The sequence below is a fragment of the Carassius carassius genome, chromosome 3 (genome assembly GCF_963082965.1).
Source record: "Carassius carassius chromosome 3, fCarCar2.1, whole genome shotgun sequence".
In the NCBI taxonomy this organism is placed as follows: Eukaryota; Metazoa; Chordata; class Actinopteri; order Cypriniformes; family Cyprinidae; genus Carassius; species Carassius carassius.
In genome coordinates this window covers 40,688,593-40,714,334 of record NC_081757.1, presented here as the reverse complement: position 1 = coordinate 40,714,334, position 25,742 = coordinate 40,688,593, and the positions used below count along the sequence as shown (strand labels likewise).

Sequence of the window (25,742 nt, the reverse complement as noted above, 5' to 3'; positions counted from 1 at the left end):
CATTCAGAAACTAATTGACAAAAATCTTTGAAATTGAAAAAATGAATTTGAGCTCCAAACCAAACTCCAGTGTTATTCGGCCCTAAACAGAACCACAAAACTGGCAAATTACTTATCACTCAAGCAATTAAAAGAAAGACAAATCCTTTCAAAATATCGACTCCGTGATCATGATTTGGAAATAGAGATTGGTAGACATAAAAGATCCTGGCTACCGAGAGAAGAGAGGCAAACACTGTGAGCTGAATCAAACAGAGGATGAGAAACACTTCCTTCTTGTCTGTCCCAAATACAGCACTACAAGAGAAACATTCTTCCCACAGTTTGAAGCTTTGAATCGTTCATTCTTGTCTCTAAATGACTCGGAGAAACTACTCTATATACTTGGAGAGAATGAGACGGCAGTCACAATAGCTGCTAAATATTTATACACCATACACACCATACGAAAGGGATAATTTATTATATTCAACTGTTTTATTTGATATTCTTAATTGTATATAATTACTATTATTAATATTAGAAATATTATCTGCTGCTGCTATTTTTATTGTATTGTATTTTATTGTAATCATATTTTATTCTGTATCTAAATGCTAAATTTGGCAATACTGTAACTCAAATGTCATGCCAATAAAGCAACTTGAACTTGAACTCGGACTTGCAATTGAAGGGTTGTGAGTTCGAGTCTCGGGCCGGCAGGAATTGTAGGTGGGGGGAGTGCATGTAAAGTTCTCTCTCCACCTTCAATACCATGACTTAGGTGCCCTTGAGCAAGGCATCGAACCCCCAACTGCTCCCCGGGCGCCGCAGCATAAATGGCTGCCCACTGCTCTGGGTGTGTGTTCATAGTGTGTGTGTGTGTGTGTGTTCACTGCTCTGTGTGTGTGCACTTCAGATGGGTTAAATGCAGAGCACGAATTCTGAGTATGGGTCACCATACTTGGCCGAATGTCATGTCACGTCACGTCGTTTGAGAGAGAGAGAGGGGGGTGTTCAGAGAGGAGTCTGTTGGATGTTTAGCTGTTATTTGTTTTATGGACTCAATGTTGAAAATGTAAAACATTTCTGTTGGCAGAAGTGAAAAATAAATAATTTTATGAAGTTACAATTTTGTTTGATTCCATGATGTATTTTACAGAACATGAGTATTTACAATGCAAATCCAAATTATTTTAATTTACTGTTAATTATATCTTGTCTTTTAACTTTATTAAGATCAGATTCTGCAGGTAAAATTACAATAATAAGGTGACTTGACTTGGACTTGACTTGACTTACTACAGGACTTGACTTGACTTGACATAACTTGTGACTTGACTTGACTTGACTTGCCCAAGAAAAAAATACTTGGGACTTACTTGAGACTTGAAGGTTAAGACTTGAGACTTACTTGAGACTTGCATATGTGTGACTTGGTCCCATCTCTGAGATACACCCACGATCAGATGATAAGAGCAGATCATTTGTAACTCTAAGGAGAGCAGTCTCAGTACTATGATACGGTCTAAATCCTGACTGGAAATCCTCACATATACCATTTTTCTCTAAGAAGGAATATAATTGTGTGGATACCACCTTTTCTAGTATCTTGGACAGAAAAGGGAGATTCGAGATTGTTCTATAATTAACTAGTTCTTTGGGGTCAAGTTGTGGTTTTTTGATGAGAGGCTTAATAACAGCCAGTTTGAAGGTTTTGGGGACATATCCTAATGACAATGAGGAATTAATAATAGTCAGAAGAGGATCTATGACTTCTGGAAGCACCTCTTTTAGGAGCTTAGATGGTATAGGGTCTAACATACATGTTGTTGGTTTAGATGATTTAAGTTTATACAATTCTTCCTCTCCTATGGTAGAGAATGAGTGGAACTGTTCCTCAGGGGGTCTATAGTGCACTGTCTGATGTGATACTGTAGCTGACGGCTGAATGGTTGCAATGTTATCTCTAATAGTATCGATTTTAGAAGTAAAGTAGTTCATAAAGTCATTACTGCTGTGGTGTTGGGAAATGTCAACACTTGTTGAGGCTTTATTTTTCGTTAATTTAGCCACTGTATTGAATAAATACCTGGGGTTATGTTTGTTTTCTTCTAAAAGAGAAGAAAAGTAATCGGATCTAGCAGTTTTTAATGCTTTTCTGTAGGATATGTTACTTTCCCGCCAAGCAATACGAAATACCTCTAGTTTTGTTTTCCTCCATATAAATATATACAAGTATTTTCAGAACGTATGCTGTATCTGTGTATTATTATACAGTACAGACCAAAAGTTTGGACACACCTTCTCATTCAAAGAGTTTTCTTTATTTTCATGACTATGAAAATTGTAGATTCACACTGAAGGCATCAAAACTATGAATTAACACATGTGGAATTATATATGGAATTATATACATAACAAAAAAGTGTGAAACAACTGAAAATATGTCATATTCTAGGTTCTTCAAAGTAGCCACCTTTTGCTCTGATTACTGCTTTGCACACTCTTGGCTTTCTCTTGATGAGCTTCAAGAGGTAGTCACCTGAAATGGTCTTCCAACAGTCTTGAAGGAGTTCCCCGAGAGATGCTTAGCACTTGTTGGCCCTTTTGCCTTCTGTCTGCAGTCCAGCTCACCCCTAAACCATCTGGATTGGGTTCAGGTCCGGTGACTGTGGAGGCCAGGTCATCTGGCGCAGCACCCCATCACTCTCCTTCTTGGTCAAATAGCCCTTGATGCCTTCAGTGTGACTCTACAATTTTCATAGTCATGAAAATAAAGAAAACTCTTTGAATGAGAAGGTGTGTCCAAACTTTTGGTCTGTACTGTACATAAATATGCACAGTACACATGCATATATTATGTAAACAAAAACATTTTTGTATGCGATTTTAATCGTTTGGCAGCACTATTTTAAACTAAAATAATAAATAGGTGAAAACTTTTGTCTATATACTTCCTCACCGTCACAACCCTACATACAACCCATTTGGCAACAAACGTGCTTGTTAATAATTTAGCGGCTCTCTTTGTTATTAAGATCAGTGGTGAATTAATACATTGAAGTTTAATGCATTTGTAGGAAATCGGAAGAAACCGCAAAACCTACTAGTGTTAATGCATGCATTTTGAACTTGAGACATTATAGTAATGGCTGTAAGTATTTGTCACATTTTAGTTGCATGTATTGCATCATGTAATTAATTAGCCGGATAACCCGTAAAAAGGGGAAAAAATAAATGGATGTCTCATTATTCCCAATCCAAACAAGAGTGATCATGGGGGTTGAGTCCCTCAGGAAAGCAGTTGTACAGTCTTTACCCTTGGCTTGTGTACTATTAGTTTGAGTCTTCATATTCATATTCAAAATCACTGTGCTTTTCTGCTTAAACATGAAAATGCCTCACAAAGTCTGTCACTTGTGTTACAGTATATGTTTATTATTAGTGGGGCTTCACGCTGAGTCCTGAGTAAACCTGTACTTCCGCCCCTACTGGTCTCTCTGTGAGCCAGCTCAATCTATGCTATGTTATATGGGTTACACAACTGCACCTATTTATCTTTGCTCTATATGGGGGATGTTATTTCTGAGCTCTGCAGGAGTCTGATTATTTCAAGACTTTGTTCTTTGATGGAGGCCAAACTCTTTGTAGCTGGTCCATGCTGAACCTCAATGAAGAAATTGTTTATTTACTTATTTTTTTGTTAGAATTTTGCAATGAGAAAGTGAGTTAAAAGTTGATTTGCATCATGAAATGGTTACAAAACATAGAACACAGTTTTTGAGGTGGTAACACACATGCTGTGTTTTGTACATAATGAAAGACAATATATTGGCATGTATTATTTTTCATTTTAAGGTGTAATTTATTTTATTTTGGACTTTATTTTAAACTTCTTATGGGTTGGAATGTGACGTAGATGTCGGATTCAAACTAGATTTTAAAAGTTTTCACGAGATGTTACTTTTTCCGCCAATCAGAAGTGTTGATTGCGACTAATAATTTGCATGGTCTGAATATAAAGCTGATATAATTTTTCTTTTTATTAATATTTAAGAAATTTGAAATCATTTGACAATGGATTAAAAAAATACATGTGTAAAATAAACATACTTTGGATGACAAAGTATTTTTCACAAATAAATTAATATTTAATAGAAATATAATTAAAAAGGAAGTAAACACAGTAACCAACAGGGCACTCATTATTCTGGGAAGTTTGTGTGCATCGGGAAACATATTTTTCAAATAAAGCAAGGGTAACACTAATTTTTCCACACAGTGAAAATGACATGAATATGAAGAGTGAATGCATAAAGCTCAGCATAATATGAAATCACGAGTTTATAGTTAGAGCATTCAATTCACATGGACCAACCCTCACACAGAGAACACACGATCATGCTGGATAAAAATGAACACTTCACAAGATCTCACAGCTGGATTTGACTGAGTTTGCATGATTTGTGAAATTAAATGTTCATTAGTCTTTCAGAGATTTGTTTAAATTATATGAATGTGTATTTGCTTAATGCTGATGCAAACAAAAAAGTATTATAATGTTTGCCTTTCTATTACTAATAATATAAAAGCAATTTTTATACCTTTTGTATACATGCATTTGTTTAACTGTTCTATCTGATTATTAAACAGACTTCTATCCACGTTAGACAGAATTGTTAATGACGACAGCAAACGACAGAGAGAGCGTGAGCACTGTGTGTTCAGACGTTAACATTCTCAGTGCCATCAAAATAAAAGTCCCGCCTCGATCACATCGGCCAAGCAGAAAAACTTATTGACCAATGCCGATATTTGAAAAATGCCAAATATCGGCCGATATATCAGCCATGATATTGCTTCAGCAATGTGCTGCAAAAGACAATGGCTGTTAAACTAAAAAATTATTATTAAATATAAGATTATTGGAGTAGTTCAGTCTTTCTACTCAGAATTGCATGTAATTTAAAGTTTCTTGCAGTTTCTTGCAGTTTCTTTGTAATTATTTGTCAAAATACATTTTAAGTTGGACATAAATAGCTTCACTGATTGTGGTGTAAAAGTCAACAGCTGTTAAATTGTACAAAATTGATTTTTTTTTTTAAATCCAAGACACTTTCATCCATCATAAAAAAATCTGGATCAGATTTGATTATCTGCATTTTTGCATCCGTAGCAAGAATTTTGATAGAATCAAAAGGATGACGAATACGAAAAAAATGGAAAAACGTATACGAAAATTTTGGAGTAAAAGTTTGCAAGTGTGACCTGAACATTCAGATGCATTGACGTTTGGCGACGAGTCTGAAATAAAGGGTTTCATGGCTCTCCATCTTTCTCTAATGGCTGGACTAGTAACAGCCTCATCAAGTGTAATATCTGCTGGAGGCATGAAGGTCAGGATTAGGATGAATGGGTTTACCGTGGGCTTTTCTTCACATCTTTGCTGTTTGGGAGCCACTGTACAGCTGAAGATTGACTTCCAGGATTGACTGGTTGGAGGAGATTTAGGCATCCTCCACAACCGAAGGCTTTCATCTGCTCTCAGACAGGCTCTTCTCCTGCAATTACAGAGGATTCCTGCGTGCAATTGAGCACTGGCTTGTTTACCACATGGAAAGCGTATCGCGTTTGCCTCTAATGTGTCTCAGTGCATTATCACTCAGTCACAGTGTTGTTCTATTAGTGAAGATTCAGGAGGAAAGTGTATTTTGTTTCTGCTCTTGTGGCTTGTACAGTTTCAGTGTCTCTGTCTGTGTTTTTCCAGGTCGCTCGCTATGATGTCAGACAGCTGAGCTCACTGTGATTTAGCACGCTAGGATGGACTCATCTTTACAGTCACTTGTGTGTCATGGGTCATGTGATTTCTAGCACCCCTGGTTGAATGATGGGAATGCAGTCATATGTTACAATTATTTGTAATCCTTACACATCTACGTTAGATTTCCATGATAATACAGAAGTAAATGCATCCTTGCTGACACCCTTCTTTCTGTGTTTGTGTTGTTGTTTTTTTGTTGTTGTTTTTTTATTTCAGTTATAGTCATTTTAGAAATTGGTAGTTAGAAATGTATGGAAGGATAAATCATGAACAGGTAATTGTGACTTTTTTTTCCTGCAATCATGCAAATCAGATAAATAAAGATACATAGTGTTTTTAAACTTGAATTTATTTCTCAGATTTGCATATATATATATATATAAAGTGAAAATGGGCTTCCATAGAAATGACAAGTAAATGAAATAAATACAGGTGCTTCTCAGTAAATTAGAATGTCGTGAAAAAGTTCATTTATTTTAGTAATTCAACTCAAATTGTGAAACTCGTGTATTAAATAATTCAGTGCACATAGACTGATGTAGTTTAAGTCTTTGGTTCTTTTCATTGTGATGATTTTGGATCACATTTAACAAAACCCCACCAAATCACAATCTCAACAAATTAGAATACTTCATAAGACCAATATTTTTTTTTTTTTTTTGTGAATTGATGGCCTTCTGGAAAGTATGTTCATTTACTATACATGTACTCAATACTTGGTAGGGGCTCCGTTACTGCCTCAATTCAGCGTGGCATGGAGGTGATCAGATTGTGGCTCTGTTGAGGTGGTCTGGAAGCCCAGGTTTCTTTGACAGTGGCCTTCAGCTCATCTGCATTGTTTGGTCTCTTGTTTCTCATTTTCCTCTTGACAATAGCCCATAGTTTCTCTCTGGGGTTCAGTTCTGGTGAGTTTGATGTCCAGTCAAGCACATCCACACTATGGTCTTTTAACCAACTTTTGGTGCTTTTGGCAGTGTGGGCTGGTGCCAAATCCTGCTGGAAAATGAAATCAGTATCTTCAAAAAGCTGGTCAGCAGAAGGAAGCATGAAGTGCTCCAAGATTTCTTGGTAAACGGGTGCAGTGACTTTGATTTTCAAAAAACACAATGGACCAACACCAGCAGATGACATTGCACCCCAAATCATCACAGACTGTGGAGCAACTTGGGCTATGAGCTTCTCCACCCTTCCTCCAGACTCTAGGAACTTGGTTTCCAAATGAAATACAAAACTTGCTCTCATCTGAAAAGAGGACTTTGGAGCACTGGGCAACAGTTCAGTTCTTGTCCTTAGCCCAGGTAAGACGCCTCAGGAGTGGCTTAACAAGAGGAATACGACAGCTGTAGCCAAATTCCTTAAACCATCTGTATGGCTTGACCCCAGCCTCAGTCCATTCCTTGTGAAGTTCTCTAAAATTCTTGAATCGATTTTGCTTGACAATCCTCACAAGGCTGCGGTTCCCTCAGTTGGTTGTGCATCTTTTTTCCTTCCACTCAACTTTCTGTTAACATGCTTGGATACAGCACTCTGTGAACGGCCAGCTTCTTTGGCAATGAATGTTTGTGTCTTACCCTCCTTGTGAAGGGTGTCAGTGATTGTCTTCTGGACAACTGTCAGATCAGCAGTCTTCCCCATGCTTGTGTAGCCTAGTGAACCAAACTGAGAGACCATTTTGAAGGCTCAGGAAACTTTTGAAGGTGTTTTGACTTGATAAGCTGATTGTCATGTCACCATATTCTAATTCATTGTGCAGAATATAAATATTACATGTTATTCATCTACTTTTGTATTTCATTTCAGCTCCATTTAGTTAATTTAGTTTTAAATAAAATTTCCATTAAATTAATAGTAATTTTTTTCCCTTTTTTTCAGGTATCAATAATGGCACTGTTCACAATGCACCATAAATCAATCATTAAATAAGCAATTATTTATTTGATATTGTCTGTGATTCATAGATTTACCTTAGAAAGAGTATGCTGCCATTTTTCAGCCTTCAGTCATCTGAAAGCATGATTTGCCCACAAAGCTGTTTTTAAAGTCTGGACTCAGCCCAGCCACAATCATCTGTCTTTTCCCTTAACAGAGAGTATTTGAAGTGAGCACTTTCAGCTGTCTTTCTCCGAGCAATGACCCTATTTCTGAATGAATCCGTTGTGAGTTCAATCTGTGTTTGTTTTGGGCTGGATCTATTGTTGGTCGTCCAGTGTCTTCTCCCACAGGCCGGGCCGGGCTGACGGTTATTGCTCGGTTTGTGTGGTGTGTGTTTTGTGGTGCGTTTTGTTTGGCGTCAGCACTTTTGCATTGGTGTGCGATGAGCTCTCGTGTCTCTGATACCCATGACTCACTGAGATGGTCATCCAGCAAAATGAGCAGAGACGTGCGGTCAGATCTCTGCTGACTAGGCAGGCTTTTACTTTTCTTAGAGTATGTTTTTGAGATGATTACTTATAACATGCAGTGTAAGGAGGTCATGTGACATATATTATATTTTGAAAGGTTAAAGCATGTAGAATACCAAGGATAAGATAGAATAGGAAGTACACAATCCACAGTGTGCAGAGTATGCATTAAACGTCTTGTTCCTCTTCGAAGTGGTTTATTACAGGCGTTCCCACCCAAACTCACCCCAGCGCTCGGAAAACTCTAACAAACAGAGCTATGTTTTTTAAAGTAGCACAGTGTCAAAGGCTTTACACTCTTCAGAAGGTCAACCTACGCATGCTTTACTTACAGCCGCTCTATGCATATGAGGCTTGAATATTTTAACATCCAGAATATTGCAGACTTCACCAATAAATCCAAAATGTATGTTGTTTGTAATGTTCTGCCTTTCTCCAGCCTTTGAGCTGATCTACAGTTACAAGCTATATTAGTTAATGATTGAGCTGTACATGTTCAATGACATTACTTTCTGTTTCTGCTCCATACATGCTCACGGAGGGTGTGTGTGTGTGTGTGTGTGTGTGTGTGTATGTATCACTGAGCTGACCAATACATGTGACCTGGTTTACTGGCAGCCCTATTCACCCATGAGCTCACACTTCACACTACATATGGACTTCATTAGCACATCAATCTGTGTGTGTGTGTGTGTGTGTGTGTGTGTGTGTGTGCGATGTACAGACAGTTGCTCCTTGAGTAGCTCGGTCCTCTTCATACACTAGCATGCAAATTACTTCAGACCCTTCAACCAGTGTGTGTTATTTAAATATAATTAATATAACATTACATTATATTATTAATATATTGAATGACCTTTTATATTTCTGTTTTATTTTTAATAATTGATTAATTCAGCATTTCAATTTCAAATTTTATTTTTGTATATCATTTTTATATTTGATTTCAGCTTTATTTTAGTTACTGAAAATATTAGGTTTAGTTGGTAATAAATGTGTTGTATAGCAGCAACAGGATATGATGTCACACACCAGGGCTGTTAATAAATATTAAATATATATTCAAAATGTTACCAAAATAACATCCACTCCACATCCACAAAAATTATGTTTTAGCATGTCTGTTTATTTAATTATTTTAATTTCAGTTCACTAATCTTAACTAATGTGAACTAATGGAAAGTGTCACCACTATTTTAATAACATTTTAAACAAGTATGTATTCAAGATGCAAGGAAATGTTATTACATTTGACTTTATGGTTGCACCACATGACATTTCTGCAGTCATTAAATTGAAACTTTTCATTAAACTTTGGTATAACCGTTTTCCAAAATTATACAAAATAAACATGAATACAGAGAGTACATGACTTGGCAGTTGGTTGACTGTTGTGTGTGTGTGTGTGTGTGTGTGTGATTGCACAGAGAAACCAGTGAACGCAGACCAGCAGGAGCGGACTCTTCTGAAGGGTGTGTTCAGCGTCAGGAAGGGAAAGACGCAGCTCCATAAATGGGCCGAGCGGCAGGTCATCCTGTGCGGGACGAGTCTCATCGTTGCCTCTGTCAAGGACAGCCTGACCGGCAAGATGCACATCCTACCCCTGGTCGGTGGGAAGGTAGGAGTCCGTCCACACACACACACACACACACACACACACACACACACACACACACCCAGGGCTCTGAGAACAGATAACAGAGAGCAGATGCATCAACACAGCTGTGAGTGAATGAGGATGAGGAGGGAAAGGAGGGAGACACACAACAATCAGACCTTTCTCTCCAGTGTGTGTTAAAGGATCATTCTGGGTTGTTTTCCACTTTGTCATGCTGTTGATTACCACACACAATACTTTCAGCTCCGAACCATTTCAGCTTCAATCTATATTAATACACTTCAAGTGGACGTGTAGCAGTTGTGATGGAGAAAGGAAAAGTACTTGCACATAAGCTAAAAAATGCACTATACTACATTTAATTTTAATTGCAATTAACATGAAATCAAGTTTCAAAGCACGTTACATTCAGTTCACACTTAAAGGAATAGAAATGTACATTTTTACTCAACCAGAGTCAACGTAAGCTGGAGATTAAAGTTTATGAAGTTTTAAATAAGGATATTTTTCATACACCAATGCATCGCTTCAGAAGGCCTTTATTAAGCTCATGGAGCCATGTGGAGCACTTTTTAAGATATATGGATGCATTTTTTTTTCTGGCTTCAAAACTTCAACCATTATTTACTGCCATTATAAAGCTTGGAAGAGGATATTTATTTACTTATTTTTTTTGTATAATCAATCATGGGGTTATTTTCATTTTTGGTTGAACTATCCCTTTAAGACGTTTTTAACTTGCTTCAAGCCTTTATGCATAATATTGCTTTCTCCAATGAAAATGTCATCTGGTTCTGAATCCAGAGAGAAATATGCACAGAAGCATGGTTTATGAAGCCAAAACAGTTCTAAACAAAATACATTATATGGACAAAAGTATTGGCACACCCCCTTCTAATGAACTGATTTGACTACTTGAGTAATTTCCATAAGTGCAGATCTTAATGTTAAAGCATATAATGATATTCTTGGGAATTGTGTGCTTCTAATTTTAGGGCAACAGTTTGGACAGGACACCTTTCTATTCCAACATGACAGTGACTCTGTGTATAAAGCAAGGTTCAAAAATAAATGATTGATTCAGTCAGTGTGGAAGAACATCTGGTGTGACTTTAAATGAAGACCAAACACCAATGCACATATACTGGACAAAAATATTGGGACACCCCCAGACACTGTGGCAACAAAGGTGGAATCATAATTCATGTACTCAGAAATTGTATTTCTGGCTTTGTTGCAACAGTTTTGGAAGTGTCTAAAAAGACTGTACCTATGTGTACAAGTCATTGGTGTCCCAAAACTTTTGTCCAGTCATAGAGTATGTGTGTGGATTTTAATTTGAGCGAACAACGGAGGACTGACTTTTTCATTGGAAGTGGACTCATATGTGACCCTGGACCACAAAACCTGTCATAAGGGAGAAAATCCTTTGATAAGATCGGATAATATTTGGCCGAGATGCAACTATTTCAATATCTGGAATCTGAGGGTGCAAAAAAGAATAAAAATATTGAGAAAACATTGCCTTTAAAGTTGTCCGAAAGAAGTCGAGTGCAATGCATATAACCAATCAAAACTTAAGTTTTATTAGAATTACGGTAGGAAATTTACTAAATATCTTCATTGAACATGATCTTTACTTAATATCCTAATGATTCTTGGCATAAAAAAAAAATCAATAACTTTGACCCATGTAATGTATTGTTGGCTGTTGCTACAAATATACCCCAGCGACTTAAGACTGGATTTGTGCTCCAGGGTCACATTTTATTGATGGTTTAAAGTTAAAATGCAACATCTTAATGATGGATTTGTTTCTTCCAAACACTCAGCTTTTCACTTCACAAGAAGTTAACTGAAGGATGGAGTCATGTGGATTCACTTTAAAGTGTATGATTTGCATAATATCTGAGTCAACAAATAGAGGAAGATTGAGGAAGAGCTAAAAGGTTTTTCAAAGCATGTAGTGTCTCCAGGTGAAACCTTGCTTTCTGGTCTCAGGTGGAGGAGGTGAAGCGGAGGCAGCACTGTCTGATGTTCAGCTCCGCCGGACCGCAGGCTCAGACCTACTACGTTAACTTTGACACGCTGGCAGACTACCAGCGCTGGCTTCGGCAGGCTTCGAAAGTGAGTGAATGTGCTTTATCTAATCTAGACATGCATTAAGATTTCATTAGCAGACCCACAGTGATTCAACAGCCGATCGGTGTTTTCTCTTCTTTCATTTTTGCAATAAAACCCCCTTCACAGACTGTACGTGTTTGTATTTTCCTTCCCCGGCGCCTGCAGTGAACAGCTTCGCTGAAACAGCTGTGTGTGTTTTGAACACGCACATTTATTGTCCTGAACTTGTATGTTTGCTTTCTTGTTTCTCCGTTGGTCCTCATTTGTCTTAATCCCCTAATTAATCTCCCTGGAGTCTAATGAGGTCTGACCATCTCTGAATAATGCAGGAAACGTTCTGGACAGTTGTGTGCGAGGGTGATCCTGCGCTAAAGGGCTGTCTGAGGTGGCATGATAGATGAGAAAGAAAGCGTGTGTGTGTGTGTGTTTGATGTGTCTAATGTGCGTCGCCACAGCCGTTGTGCTGTGAGGTCTGATTGACTTCAGAATAAAAGAGCCTTTCAGTTCAGTTCAAGTCATTGTTGACTAAATCATTGAAATATTGCTGAAATAAAACCTAAATATTACATGAAAAACCTAAACCTAAAACCTTAGTTTGAGTTGTTTTTATTTTATTATTTTAGCTTTAGCTTAAAGGCAAATAAAATATATTTTTTATAAAATTAAAGCTAAATCAAAACATTAAAACATTTAAAAAAAATAATAATAATCGGAGTTTGTTTATTTAATATTGTGTCATGTACAAAAGTTATGATTTAGTAACTCTAAATAAAACATGAATCATATTTTCAAAAGTGTTTTTTATTACTATTATTATTTACAAATATTATGCATTTTTAGAGTGTGCTCATGGTAATATTAGTAATATTTTATAAAATGATATAATATAACATGAATTTTCAACCTGTTGTAATATTTTTAAGTAAAGTTGCTTTTCCTCTTTAACCCTTTGTTATGAATAATAATAGAAATGAATAAAGATTATCTGTATCATATTAAGATCATTATAATCCTTAGGCATTTTGACTGAATGATGATGTCACCGCTGAGATCCTCAGCAACTCCTAAATGCAATGTTTTTTGCAGCTTAACAATCTGATTGGATGGGAGCACATTTTAATAAAGCTGATATTTCTTGGTGAACAAAATATTGTAATTCTTATTCAAACCTGACATGAAATAACAGTCGAAAAATGGTTAACTAATTAAATAAATGCATCTTTGCATAACATTGGCTGTCTTTTACCATTGTTCCAAGCAATAAAGCATTCAAGCCAAGGCCTTGCAGTAAACTGATTTTCCCATGGTTAGGCTTTGCTTCATGCATAACCTTATTTTTGATATTAGCCGTGTAGAAGCATAAGGGTGAGTAAAGAGCAGGACGTTGATGAGCTGTGTGTTTCGTAGGTGGTGTCTCAGACCATCAGTCTGGTGGATTTGTCCTGCTACAGTCTGGAGGACGTGTCCGAGTATCTCTTCTACTGCCAGGACGTCACACACCTCAACCTACGACACAACTTCATGAGTCTGGACGGCCCTGGAGGACTCATCAACTTCAGCAGGTGAATTCAGCATTAGATACGAACTTTATGCTTACTACATTACTGTTCAGTGATGGTTTGTCTGCTGTATGTAAATTGTGGACGGAAAGAGCTAATGTTTTCCTGGTTGGTGCACTTTAGAAAAACCTTTCTTGGATGCTCTTTGCATAATCACGGACTTGTGCATCAATTTAGGCTGTAGTTTCTCACTGTGCTGCTGTGCACACAGACTCGATGTCAATGGTAGAAGAGCTGTTTATTGTGTACATGCACTTACTGTATGTCAATGACAGCCGCTTCTGAGCAAACACAAGCAATAAGAGCATCACTAAATGGGAGATTACAGAAGAGATGATGTATCGCATGTTAATCATCAACCATGATTAGAGTTGTTTAAAATGGTTTGGTTATCATTAGATGACGACGCAGCAGTAAACAGGCCATATGTATTTCTCAATGCAAAATAAATTTCTAGGTCATGTTTCACCCCTAAATTAACAGAACAAAATTGTATAAGAAGCCTAAATTGTCCCTAATTTCTTAACATAAATCTTTATATATATATATTAGGGGTGTAACGATACGCGTATTCGTATTGAACCGTTCGGTACGAGGCTTTCGGTTCGGTACGCGGTACGCATTATGGACCGAACGGTTCGTTGCACTAATTAATTATATTTGAAAAAAAAAAAAAGTGAAATATAATGATATGCGTTCAACAAGTTAGACCAATAACCCAAACGACGTAACAGGCAACGCCCCTGACACCCCCGAAGAAGAAAAAAACACCAACTTATATGTTTATGTTAGGCTACTCAGTCAGGCGCTCGCTCACTCAGTAATACACGCTGAAGGCGCGTTGCAAAATGGCCAATGCGTTTAACAGACCAGAAATAGAAGATCCTCCAATAACCAACAGGTCTGGTGTTTGGGTGCACTTTGGATTCCCTGTAAGCTATAATGGTGATGGCAAGAGAGCGGTGGATAAAAAAAACAACGATATGTCGCATCTATCCCTTACGAAAAATAACCATGGTTTTATTATAGTAAAACTGTAGTAACCCATGGTTTTTTGGCGTGTTGATTACCATTTGTAGAACTACAGATTTACTACAAATACCATGGTTAAACCATGGTTAATATAGCAAAACCATGGTTAATTTGTGGTTACCATGTTTTAACTATAGTAACCATGGTTTTTTGGTTTTATTTGTAGTAAAACCATGGTTAATTTTCGTAAGGGTAGGGTACACCAGCGGGAATAAAAAAAAAAAAAAAAAATCACCAGCGGGAATACTTGAAACATGTCAACTCATTTACACCGACATCACCTTAGTGTGTCAGTATCTGGGAAAAGACGGAAAAAAGGAGAAACATACACGCAGCAAACTATCCCCGCAGCATTTAGACAGACATTTCCAACGGATTCAAACAGGGCAAAAGACATCACCACGGTGATTGGTAGGCTACATTTACGTTATAACCGCGGATATGACCTTACTATTTACCATTCATTCTATCATCACCATTATAGCTTACAGGGAATCCAAAGTGCACCCAAACACCAGACCTGTTGGTTATTAGAGGATCTTCTATTTCTGGTCTGTTAAACGCATTAGCCATTTTGCAACGAGCCTTTAGCGCGTACTGAGTGAGCGAGCGCCTTACTCTGTAGTGGAAAACGTAGGTTTTAAGAACATGCTTAATGTAATTGAGCCCCGTTACAATATTCCTTCACGAGCCCATTTCAGACAGACCGTAATTCCTGCTTTGTTCCAAAAAACATAAGCCCTATAGAGAACCAATTGAGTAAAAACACACTCAATATAAAGAGTTATAGAGTTCCATATAAAAAGTTACATCTTTGTATTTGTTCATAACTACTACAATAATATAACATTTTCATTTTTTTTTATAAGGAGCTGTTTTTGTTTTATACAGTATGCTGCTAAGAAAACACCATAGAAGATGGGTAAAGAATAGCTCCATCATTGTTCAATGTAAAAAAAACAAAAAAAACATACTTTGTTAGTTTTAATAAATAAAACATTTTTTAAAAATCAAGGAAATTTATCTGCAAATTTTTTCTTTTTGCTGTATCTAAAACGAACCGAACCGAACCGTGACACCAGTGTATTGTATCGAACCGAACCGTGAATTTTGTGAACCGTTACACCCCTAATATATATATATATATATATATATATAGAATACATTTTTACATTAAATATTATTAATGTAATGCACTATGCATCTTGTTTGGACACATTCTGTTCATTCATTAATTTTTTTAAATAAACTGAAAGCAGCAAAATGTAGAGTGATGCAGTTTGATGTAATTGAAGGTTTAAATTATATCTATTTTTTGTATTTCAATAGACTGTGAGCATAAACTGGGTAGTGGGTAGGCTTTTAAAGTTGGCATGTAATGGGAATTTCTTTTTAATTATTAGTTTTATTCCTTAGTGAAACGGCTTCTTGATTGAGAAATTGTTGCTTGGAAACAAATCTTTAATGGAAAAACAAAACAAAAAACAGTTGTCTTATTTTTCATTTTCATTTATCCTAAAGTGCTAGAGTAACTAAAACTAAATAAACTACAACTAAAAAATAAAATAACTATACATATTTAAAAAAAATGACAAACAAAAGAAAATGGTTGGAGCTTTAAAATTAAAGTGAAAATATTAAAAGTAGAAACCAATTCATACTCTCTCTCTCTCTCTCTCTCTCTCTTGATTTATTTATTTATTTACTATAATAGCTTATCAGTGGTACTAAAAAACACTTAACTGCAATAAACCATAACAAAACAAACCTTGGAAAAATTGCAGAAGCAAAATTAACATTACATACAAAATTAAAATTGTTCAAATGAAATCTAGAAATATTGCAACTAACTGAAGTAAAATGAGTGCTAGAACTGCTAAAAATAAACATGAAATAAAAATAAAGCACTTTAAAAAAAAAAAAACCTGACAAAAGCACAACAATATTATGAAAAAACTAAAAGGAGAACTGAAAATATACAAATAAAACATCATTGCCATTAATTCCAGTTTAAGCATCTCATTGTATTTGTGTTGATTTTGGATTGAAGCATAACCCTTTCATTTTTGTCTCGTGAAAGAAGCTTCTCTGTCATGTTACTACTTGAGAAAACCTTCAGAAAGCTTTTCTCCTTAACTTCTCCTTTCTGGTCTTCTCTGTCTCTCTCTCTCTCTCTGTCTCTCTCTCTCTGTCTCTCTCTCTCTCTCTCTCTCTCTCTCGGTCTCTCTCGCTCTGCTTGTCTCAGCTGTGTTATATATTTAGTAACTGTGTGCGGTGGGCGGTGCAGGATGCGTAGGCTGATGGTGTGTGTGAGAGCGAGAGAGCCGAGAGCTCAGCATATGCTCTGAGTCAAGCTGCCACCTCCACGGCTGTGTCATGCCTTTCCTCCCATCCACATGATTCGCTGCAGACTCTCGTCTTCATGTTTGGTGCTCTAGTGGTTTTTGTGGTGTCAGGCGGTTGCTCTGGGCTGGCTCTAAGTGCTCTTTGGCAGTCATCCGTCCATGAATAGCCCTATCTGACAGTGTCATTTGCCTGTGGTAACAAGGACACAAAGGCCTTTGAGCCAGTTACCGGAAACAGGAGTGTGGGAAATCAGGAGAGACCGGGACAGGGACAGGCTTGCGATGATGTCACTGGGCCTGAAACAAGAGACTTTTGAAGTAATAGTCATTTATACCGCAAGTGCTTATTTTATTAGTGCTCGTTCCTAAGCCATCACTGTTTCTGTTGCTCATATTTATAGATTTGAGCAAAGCCATAACCCTCAGCACAGCTCGTCCTACGCTGTGTGTGCAACAGACATGAATGAGATTTCAGAACAAGCCGCTTGTTGAGGAGAGCTGTGCTGCTACTTCTCTCAGTAAAGAAAGAAATGAATCATGTTATTCAGCAAGGACAATTTTATTGATCAAAAGTAAGACATTTATAATGTTGCAAAAGATTTTGATTTTTAAAAATGCAAAAATAATCCTAATATATCCTTCTATATATAGAGAGAGGGAGAGGGAGACTTAAATGAAAAATCATAATAATATTACTTCAACTTAAAAATAAAATCTAAAAAGAGAACTGATGATAAAAATAAATAAAATAACAATTGTCCGACATTTAGAGGTCAGGAGCATTTTTTTTACATTTTATTTTGGCAAATGAGGATTTATTTTTGTATTTTTTGTATTTTCTATTTCATTATTTAATTTGATTTGCAAACATTTTTTTCAAACAAAGCTAAAAATACCATTTCTAGATATTGCTGTTAAATCCAAATAATCTTTGTTGAAAACAGTTTTTTCACGTTTTATATATGTTCTCTCTCTGATGAATAGAAACTTGTAACCTTTATAAATGACTTTAGAGTCACCTTTCATCAATTGAATGCATCGTTGCTGAATAAAAGTATTAATTTCTTTTAAAAACACACACACACACACACGTATCCTAACTTGAATGTTACTTTTGGACTTGTAATAATGGAGAGGTACATTTTACAGTATATGGCAGATTAATTAATTTTTGTTTTTAATATTTATAGAATTTGTTTGATGTTTCTCTTCTCCTTTAGTCAATTAACCTCCAAAAGTTACTGAAAGAAAATCTCTGCAAGGGATATTAGATATGGTCACATTATTTAACATTTGGATCCAAACTATCTCCAGTGAACATCTTAATTTGTCTCCAGGACACGTCTTTACGGAAATATGCCAGAGTTTTATGCTAAGATTCTTCATTTATTGATGATTATTTTATTTAAAACAATAAAAGTAGTATTAATAAATAAATGGCTGTGAACAAATGAAGTTCTTATTAGAATCAGTTATTATTAAATTAATTTCTGATCATTTCTGGTCTTATAGATGTAGAGAAACAGTTTGTTTGTTTGCTGTCTAAATGCATTTGATGTAAATCCATTATGCATGAGTGTTTCTCGTGTCTCATGATAGAGTCATATCATCAGGAAATAAGCGTGTCCATTAAGAGCACTGCATATCTCCGCAGATTTGGCCAGCTGAGGAGCTTGAATCTTTCTCACAATGGGCTGGGCGTCTTCCCGGAGTCTCTGTGTGAGATCCAGACTCTGACGGAGCTGTATCTGTCCTGCAACGGCCTCACTTCTGTCCCGGCCCGCCTCCAAAACCTCCAGAGGTCAGCAGCACACATCACACCACACCCTCTCTTCGGCCAGACTTTAACTGGATCATTATATACCGTTGTTTGTTTGTTTGTTGCTGTAGCTGATCTAAAACAGAAAACATGTGCTCGTTTAGTTGAACTCTGATTTTGGAGCGGTTCCTGCCAATGTAACCTCTCTCTTTGAGTAATCAGCTCGAAGTGCACAAATGTGCCGTGTAGGTCATTTGAAAAACATCGAAGAACATAATGAGAGCGATTGTGGGTTATAATCTAAATAATCCTTTGATTTGCATGATTGAGTTTAAAATATTCAGTGCTTTATAGCACCGCTGCTCCTGCAATTACAGTCAGCTATGTTCAAGTGTGCTACCAAAAAGCCTGTCAAACCGACTTCTTTTTTCCCCTAAGTGAGCCAGTGAAATGCATGAAGTTCAGCCGTGCATATTACTCTAGCAGATTAAATCAAGCATAAAAATCAGCCTAGTTTCACTGCCCTCAGCTCAGCTTTATATACGAGGTGCTCTGAACATGACGGAGGCCTGCAGAGTCTTACTGAATCAACAGGATAGTGCCAAGCATATCTTATATTATATAATGTAATATAATATAATATGAAGATTAATTTAGTAAAGCAACTGTCTTTGAGGGCATGCATTCTCTTTAAACATTGTTTTTAGTCATCAGATAAAGTGGCAACAGAGATATGATGGATAAAAAAGACACCAATGTTCAACAAATAATTACATTTATTAATGATATTTATACATTTGGCAGTTAATAAAAAGTGTTCTTCAGCATAACTGTTACATTTTAGATTTGCTTTATGGCCGGTGTTTCAAAAAGTAATTAATCACTATTACTAATGGCATAATCAATATTGTATTTAAATTTACTTTACTAATTACTCTGTCTGAAAAGTAACTTAGTAACTCATTAAGTAACTTTCAGTTATTATTCAGATTAAGTAAGCTACATCTTAAAATCCCTGTAAACCTTAGTAGAAATTAAACCGTTTGAGTCAAACATCGAATAGTTTAGCCTTTTAGCTTTAAAACAACTGTAATACTTAAACATTTTTATAAAAAATGTAACCTTCTTTGGTTAAAAAATAGAAATAGTCTGAATAACAGAAAAGCTTAAGAAAAGTTAAACTATACATTTCAGTTTGGAAATATGTTCAGGAAAAGCCCAACTATTACAATCCGTACAGGTTTATGTAAAAATAACAGGTGAACTAATGTAGGTAAGAATAAATTACATAAATACATAATTACATAAATCTTCTCTGCTGAATAAGGCTGTGCCGGTTCTTCTGAGGTTAATACCTCATAGCTGGACTTCTTTAAAAAATGAGGAAAATTAGACTAATCTTTATTTTTTTAAATATTTTTTGTATGTAGATGAGGGTGTTTGTGCGCAGGTGACAGATACGGGAAAGACTGTACCTCGCTTAAGTTTCATACAGATTACATAATCTGAGAATATTCGTTTTCGATTTGAATTCGTTCATTATAAAGTAGACTGTCTCTGTGACAAATATTCACTGAGTTTGTGACGTGTACAAAGTTCCTCATAGAGACCGAGACGGCAGAAAGTGCACCCTGTTTATTCATTTTTTTTGATTTTACAAAAGCACAATGTTTTGTTGTTATTGTCAGTGTACACGCATAAAAGTAGGCCCTTTTTTATCTTTAGACGGTAAATTTTGATTTCAAATTCAGTATTGATTTTAGAACTGTTGAAATGTATTTACTGTATGTATCTCAAGTACTTTATAAGTAACTGTAATTAAATGACCTAAAACTGAGCAGTAACCCCTTCCTTTACTTCATCAGTGGATAAGTAATTTAATTACAGTAACGCGTTACACCCAACACTGTATTTGGCCAAAAGCTTGTATACATAACAAGTCTAGAACAAGCATAAAACAAAAACATTCTACTGTTATGAAAGTTCATATCTGTTAATTTTAATAAAAATATGCCTAAACAATATTGACAACAATGTAAAAACTAGCATCTTTAATATCATAGTAACGTTATAATTCTCCATATTTAAACTGCGGGTCTGTCTGGCTGTGATCTGCTCAGCTTACAGATGCTGTGTTTGGACGGGAATCTCCTCGAGTCTCTTCCGGAGGAGCTGGGAAACCTGACGCAGCTCTGCAGCTTGGGTCTCTCCTTCAATGACTTCCCTCTCGTCCCCGGCGTGGTGGAGCGCCTCGGGGCCCTGGACAAGCTGGCGATGGCGGGGAACAGGGTGGAGACTCTGGATCTGTTCAGCCTGCTCCGAATGACTCACATTAAGAGTATTGATTTACGGTGAGCCTTTAGAAACCTCTTCCTCTTATCTATCTGTCTATCTCTGTGTGGCATTGCTTCATCTCCTTCTGTCCCTCCTCTCTCTCTCTCTTCTGTCTGTCACCTGTCTGTATGTTATTACTCTCAGCTCAGACGTTATGCATAATGCAGGATCTATATACAATAGTAATGTAATAAGATCAGCTATCAGTAAATCACAGAAGTGACTGACAGCAGCACAGCTCTGTTTCGTGGCTCTGTCACATGCAGACAGACTACAGCACTCTTTAGCACATTATTCTGACCAAAAATGCCCATTTCTGACCGGAAAAGACCGACTGTCTGACATAGAAAACATAGCAAACTATGTTTTCAACAAAAAGAAAATGTTTATAGATACTGATTGTTCGCAGACCTTATTCAGGAAACAAAGCAGAATTTACAGTTCGGATCAGATACTTCAAGTTTTCATTTTTTTAATTATTTATTTATTTGAAGAAATTAATACTTTTATTCAGCAAGGATGCATTAAATTGGTCAAAGGTGACAGTAAAAATATTTATAATGTTGCAAAAATATATATATATATATTTTTAACTTTCTATTTGTCAAAGAATCCTGCTTATATATATTTTAAGTGACCAATATGCAAAAAAAAAAAAAAAACCCTGGGAAGGGGGCTAAAACCTTTTCATGGCAGTGTGTGTGTGTGTGCGTGTGTGTGTGTGCGTGTGTGTGTGTGTGTGTGTGTGTGTGTGTGTGTGTGTGTGTGTGTGTGTGTGTGTGTGTGTGTGTGTGATCACTTTCTACAATAATATAGCAACAAAACTGTTTTCAACACTGATAAAAATGATAATGAAAAGAAATTATTATTGAGCAGCAAATCATCATATTAGATTATTTCTGAAGGGTCATGTGACATTGAAGACTGGAGTAATGAAGCTGAAAATTCAGATTTGATCACAGGAATAAATTACAATTTAAAATATATTAAAATACAAAATAGTTATTAAATTTTTCTTAATATTATATCAAAGTAACACTATTTTTACTGTATCTTTATTCCAATAAATGAAGCCTTGATGGGCGTAAGAGACTTTTCTCAAATGTATATAAATAAAAAAATAAATAACAATTTTTAACCATACTTTAAGTTCCTCCGACTAAAATCTGAATATCTTTCAAAGATTTTATGTTACTAAGACATTTTAATCTTATTTGATGTTTAAAAGCACAAGTCATAACCTGTATGGCTTTACTTCCAGCTTCATAAAACCAGATGATCAGGATGGAGATGGTGATATTGCTCAGTGTTTGAGTGCAGTATGCATCAGACGGTCTGATGTTGAGGCTGCCCGGTCTTTTACAGTCACGATTGCTCTCCTCATAGTCAGTTTTTCTACCAGCCTGTGGTTTTGATGGCAGCTCACAGTCTGTGACTCACCTGAGAGAGAGAATGAGTAAAGACGGCCTGAGGTTTGTGGGTTTCCTGGCTCCTGACCGCTCCTGCTGTGGATTAGAAATGCAGCCAGACTTGTAACACACAGAGCAGAGCTGTGGTGGGAACTCAGAGAGAGACCGAGGCATCTGTCACCTGAACCAGCTTTGAGCTTTTCTGCTTGATTTTCCCAGCGCTCCTCACACACCCACACACCAGACAGATGTGAGCGGGAGTTTGAGTTCATGGGGGGTTTCCAATAAACAAGAAAGGTTTAATGCGCCCATCATTTGGCCCTGATCGCCCGTCATTAGCCAACTGTGTGGTCTCATAACGGGAAGCTGTTCGGTTCAATTCAGGAGAAAACAAGATGAACCCTTGTGAAGGTCATTGCTGGTTTTTCAGGCCTGACCTCCACAAAGTGTCACCTAAACGTCAAGTCAATATGCATGTAAAATCTGGAAAAATATTCTTTGCATTTGCTGTTTATAACATATAATCTAAAAATATTAGCTAATAGATTGGGTTGAGAAATTTTTTTGTTTTTGACGAAGACTCTTACGCTCATTAACACTGCATATATTTAATAAAAAATACAGTACAAACAGTAATATTGTGAAATATTTTTGCAGTTTAAAATAACTGTTTTCTATTTTAATATATTTTAAAACAGAATTTATTCTTGTGATGCAAAGCTGAATTTTCAGCATCATTACTGAAGTCTCGAGTGTCTTCAGAAATCATTGTATTATGCTGATTCGTTGCTCAAGAAACATTATTACTAATGTTGGAAACCATTGTGCTGCTTACTATTTATTAATGTATGTGTAACATTTTTATATTTATATTCGCTATCAGTAATATATGTAAAAGATCTGTCAATATGCTATTGGCAGTTTTTATTTATTATTTGTGAATATATTTTGAATTCTAGAAAGTATATTTTGCATATGTCTGTACACACTTGTTTTTTTCTTCTTCCTGTGATGTTATAATTACCATCATTCTGGATTTCTGATATGTAAAATCTTATTTTTATCAGACTGGTAAACTGGAAATTGTATTTTATGAAAATAATTCATAATTCATGACTCGGATGAATCAGTGACTCATTAGTTGAACTTGTTCATTTAAATTTAATCGTTTGAGCGAACAGATTCACTGAAACCATGTTTAATAGAAATCAATTTAATATTTCAATATTGAATTAGATTATAACAATATTCGATAATGTAGAGTTATTTAATATAATTCAACCGCAATGTAGCATTTAGGTTTTTTGGATGCACAAGCAAAAACTACAGTAGACTTATTCTCTGAGCTTCAAATAAATATAAAAAGATTCGATCCTTGGTGTCCCAGAGCTCCACTCTGTTCATTTATTTTTTTATTCGTTTCTTTGTCCACCAATATTATTTTTGCCATTTGGATTCTTCGCTTGGGTTGATCTTCAGTATATCTGCAGCTGACATTAGGCCTGTGTTTTTGTGTGCAGATTAAATGGCCTCCGCTGTGTTAAAAGCGAAACTCTGGAGCCGGTCAAACATCTCACCCAGCTGGACCTGAGAGACAACCAGCTGACGTCTCTGGACCTGAGCTCGGCCTGCGGTCTGGAGAGCCTGCAGTGTCAGAGGAACCAGCTGAGAGCCCTGACGCTCAGCGGCTTCACCCTGCGCTCACTCCACGCCAGAGACAACCGTGAGTACAGACCTCCACAGCATCGTGTCTGAACCAGAGGATTGACCCTGTGTAATCACTGTATAATCTTTCTTAGGTCTGACCACGGTGAACATCTACCCTGTTCCCAGCCAGCTTACACATATGGACCTATCAAGGTAACTCAAATTCATGTGTGTTCTTGCAGCAAATATGTTCTTCTGTCCAAACTAAAAGCGAAAATGCTAGACAGTGCACCAAAATCTCAGCCAGACGAAGCATGTATGATGTTTAATGCACAAATCTGCATGTTATGGTTCAGCTGGTTAATAGATGTTAATTGAAATGAAACGCATAACAATCATCACAACTAGGGCTGTCACTTTTATTTCGAAAATCGATTGCACAATCGATCGGACCAACCAAAAAAAGTTTCGAAAATGAAAATAGGGAATCGCTTTTAACCAAATATGTACACTATTAATTTTAAAATAATTAAACAAAAAATATAGATGTAACAAAACTCACAAACAAGCAGAAAAAGAAAATAAAGAATTTCAAAAGTGCAGTATGCGTTGCGAAAGCTAGACAGAAAATACCAGCAATTTTACGCGCCTATAAGACCCAGTGACGTCGAAAGCGACCTCTTATGCTGCGTTCACACCAAACGCGAATAGAGCGTCTGGCACGATTCATTTCAATAAGTCAATGTAAAGGCGTGAGTCTGGAGGTCTCTGGAGGTCTCGCGGCGCGGTAAACGCGAATTCGCCTCATTCGCGCATCTAGTTACAGGAGATTCTGAGTTATGAAAAGGACCATTGCAAGTTGACAGCGACCGGCTTTTGTGGTGGAAAATTGGCAGTAATACCCCCACCTTGCGCAGCTGTACCTGAGTGTCCCTGGGACATCAGTGCGGCCGAAGCGTGTTTTCTTTTTTCCGTTATTTGACGTTGAAAAAGGAAACGTCATTTTTATTTTTAACGTATTTTTACTACAATAAATAATTAATCTAATATTCCTTTTTTGATTAGCTAATGAATCCTTTGGATAACTTTACAAAAAAATATAAGTACAACTTCTAATATAATATTTCAACCTTTATTCATTTTCAACCAATGTGGTCGAAGTTTTTACAGTATACAAAAATAAAGAGGCAAAGAAAATTATTTTACTATGGTAAATATGAGTTTACGATAGTGCTTATAATTAAACCACAGTAGCCACAAATTTACAGGTGTTTGAGACGTCATGAAATGTTCTTTAGCATCACAAACCATAAAATGTAGTCAGGGTTCTGCTATGGTTTAGCATGGTTTCCAGAGATCTGGAGCTGATTCGGTGTAGCTCGGTGGTATGTGACTGTTGTCTCACGGCGCGCTGTCTTTTAAGCGGCCGTTCACATATCGCGTCTTTTGCGCGCTCAAGTTCGTTATTTCCAATGTAGGCGCACGGTATGCGCGCTCATAATGGAAGCGACGCGGTCGCGACGTGCACGCGAAAACAGGCGCGTCCACAGCGCAGCGAGTTAAAAACATCTCAACTTTTCAGAATGCCGCAAGCGCACCGTGGGTCATGTGACAAGAACCAACCAATCAGCTTCATCCTTTCCCGTAACAATGTTGAAAGCTCAGCTAAGATGAAGGAACAGCTGATCATAGCTGTATATGGATTGCCAT

General features: G+C 36.6%; 1 protein-coding gene across 1 annotated transcript in view; it reads left to right on the top strand.

The window, feature by feature from the left end:
- The window catches only part of LOC132126891 (PH domain leucine-rich repeat-containing protein phosphatase 2-like), a 60,728-nt gene that overhangs the window by 18,882 nt on the left and 16,104 nt on the right, over positions 1 to 25,742 (top strand). Inside the window, exons 4-10 of the mRNA XM_059538491.1 lie at positions 9,633 to 9,823; positions 11,825 to 11,950; positions 13,355 to 13,509; positions 18,538 to 18,684; positions 20,763 to 20,993; positions 23,906 to 24,108; positions 24,185 to 24,245. Of these exons, the coding sequence (XP_059394474.1) occupies positions 9,633 to 9,823; positions 11,825 to 11,950; positions 13,355 to 13,509; positions 18,538 to 18,684; positions 20,763 to 20,993; positions 23,906 to 24,108; positions 24,185 to 24,245 (1,114 nt within the window). The remainder of the gene's footprint in view (positions 1 to 9,632; positions 9,824 to 11,824; positions 11,951 to 13,354; positions 13,510 to 18,537; positions 18,685 to 20,762; positions 20,994 to 23,905; positions 24,109 to 24,184; positions 24,246 to 25,742) is intronic.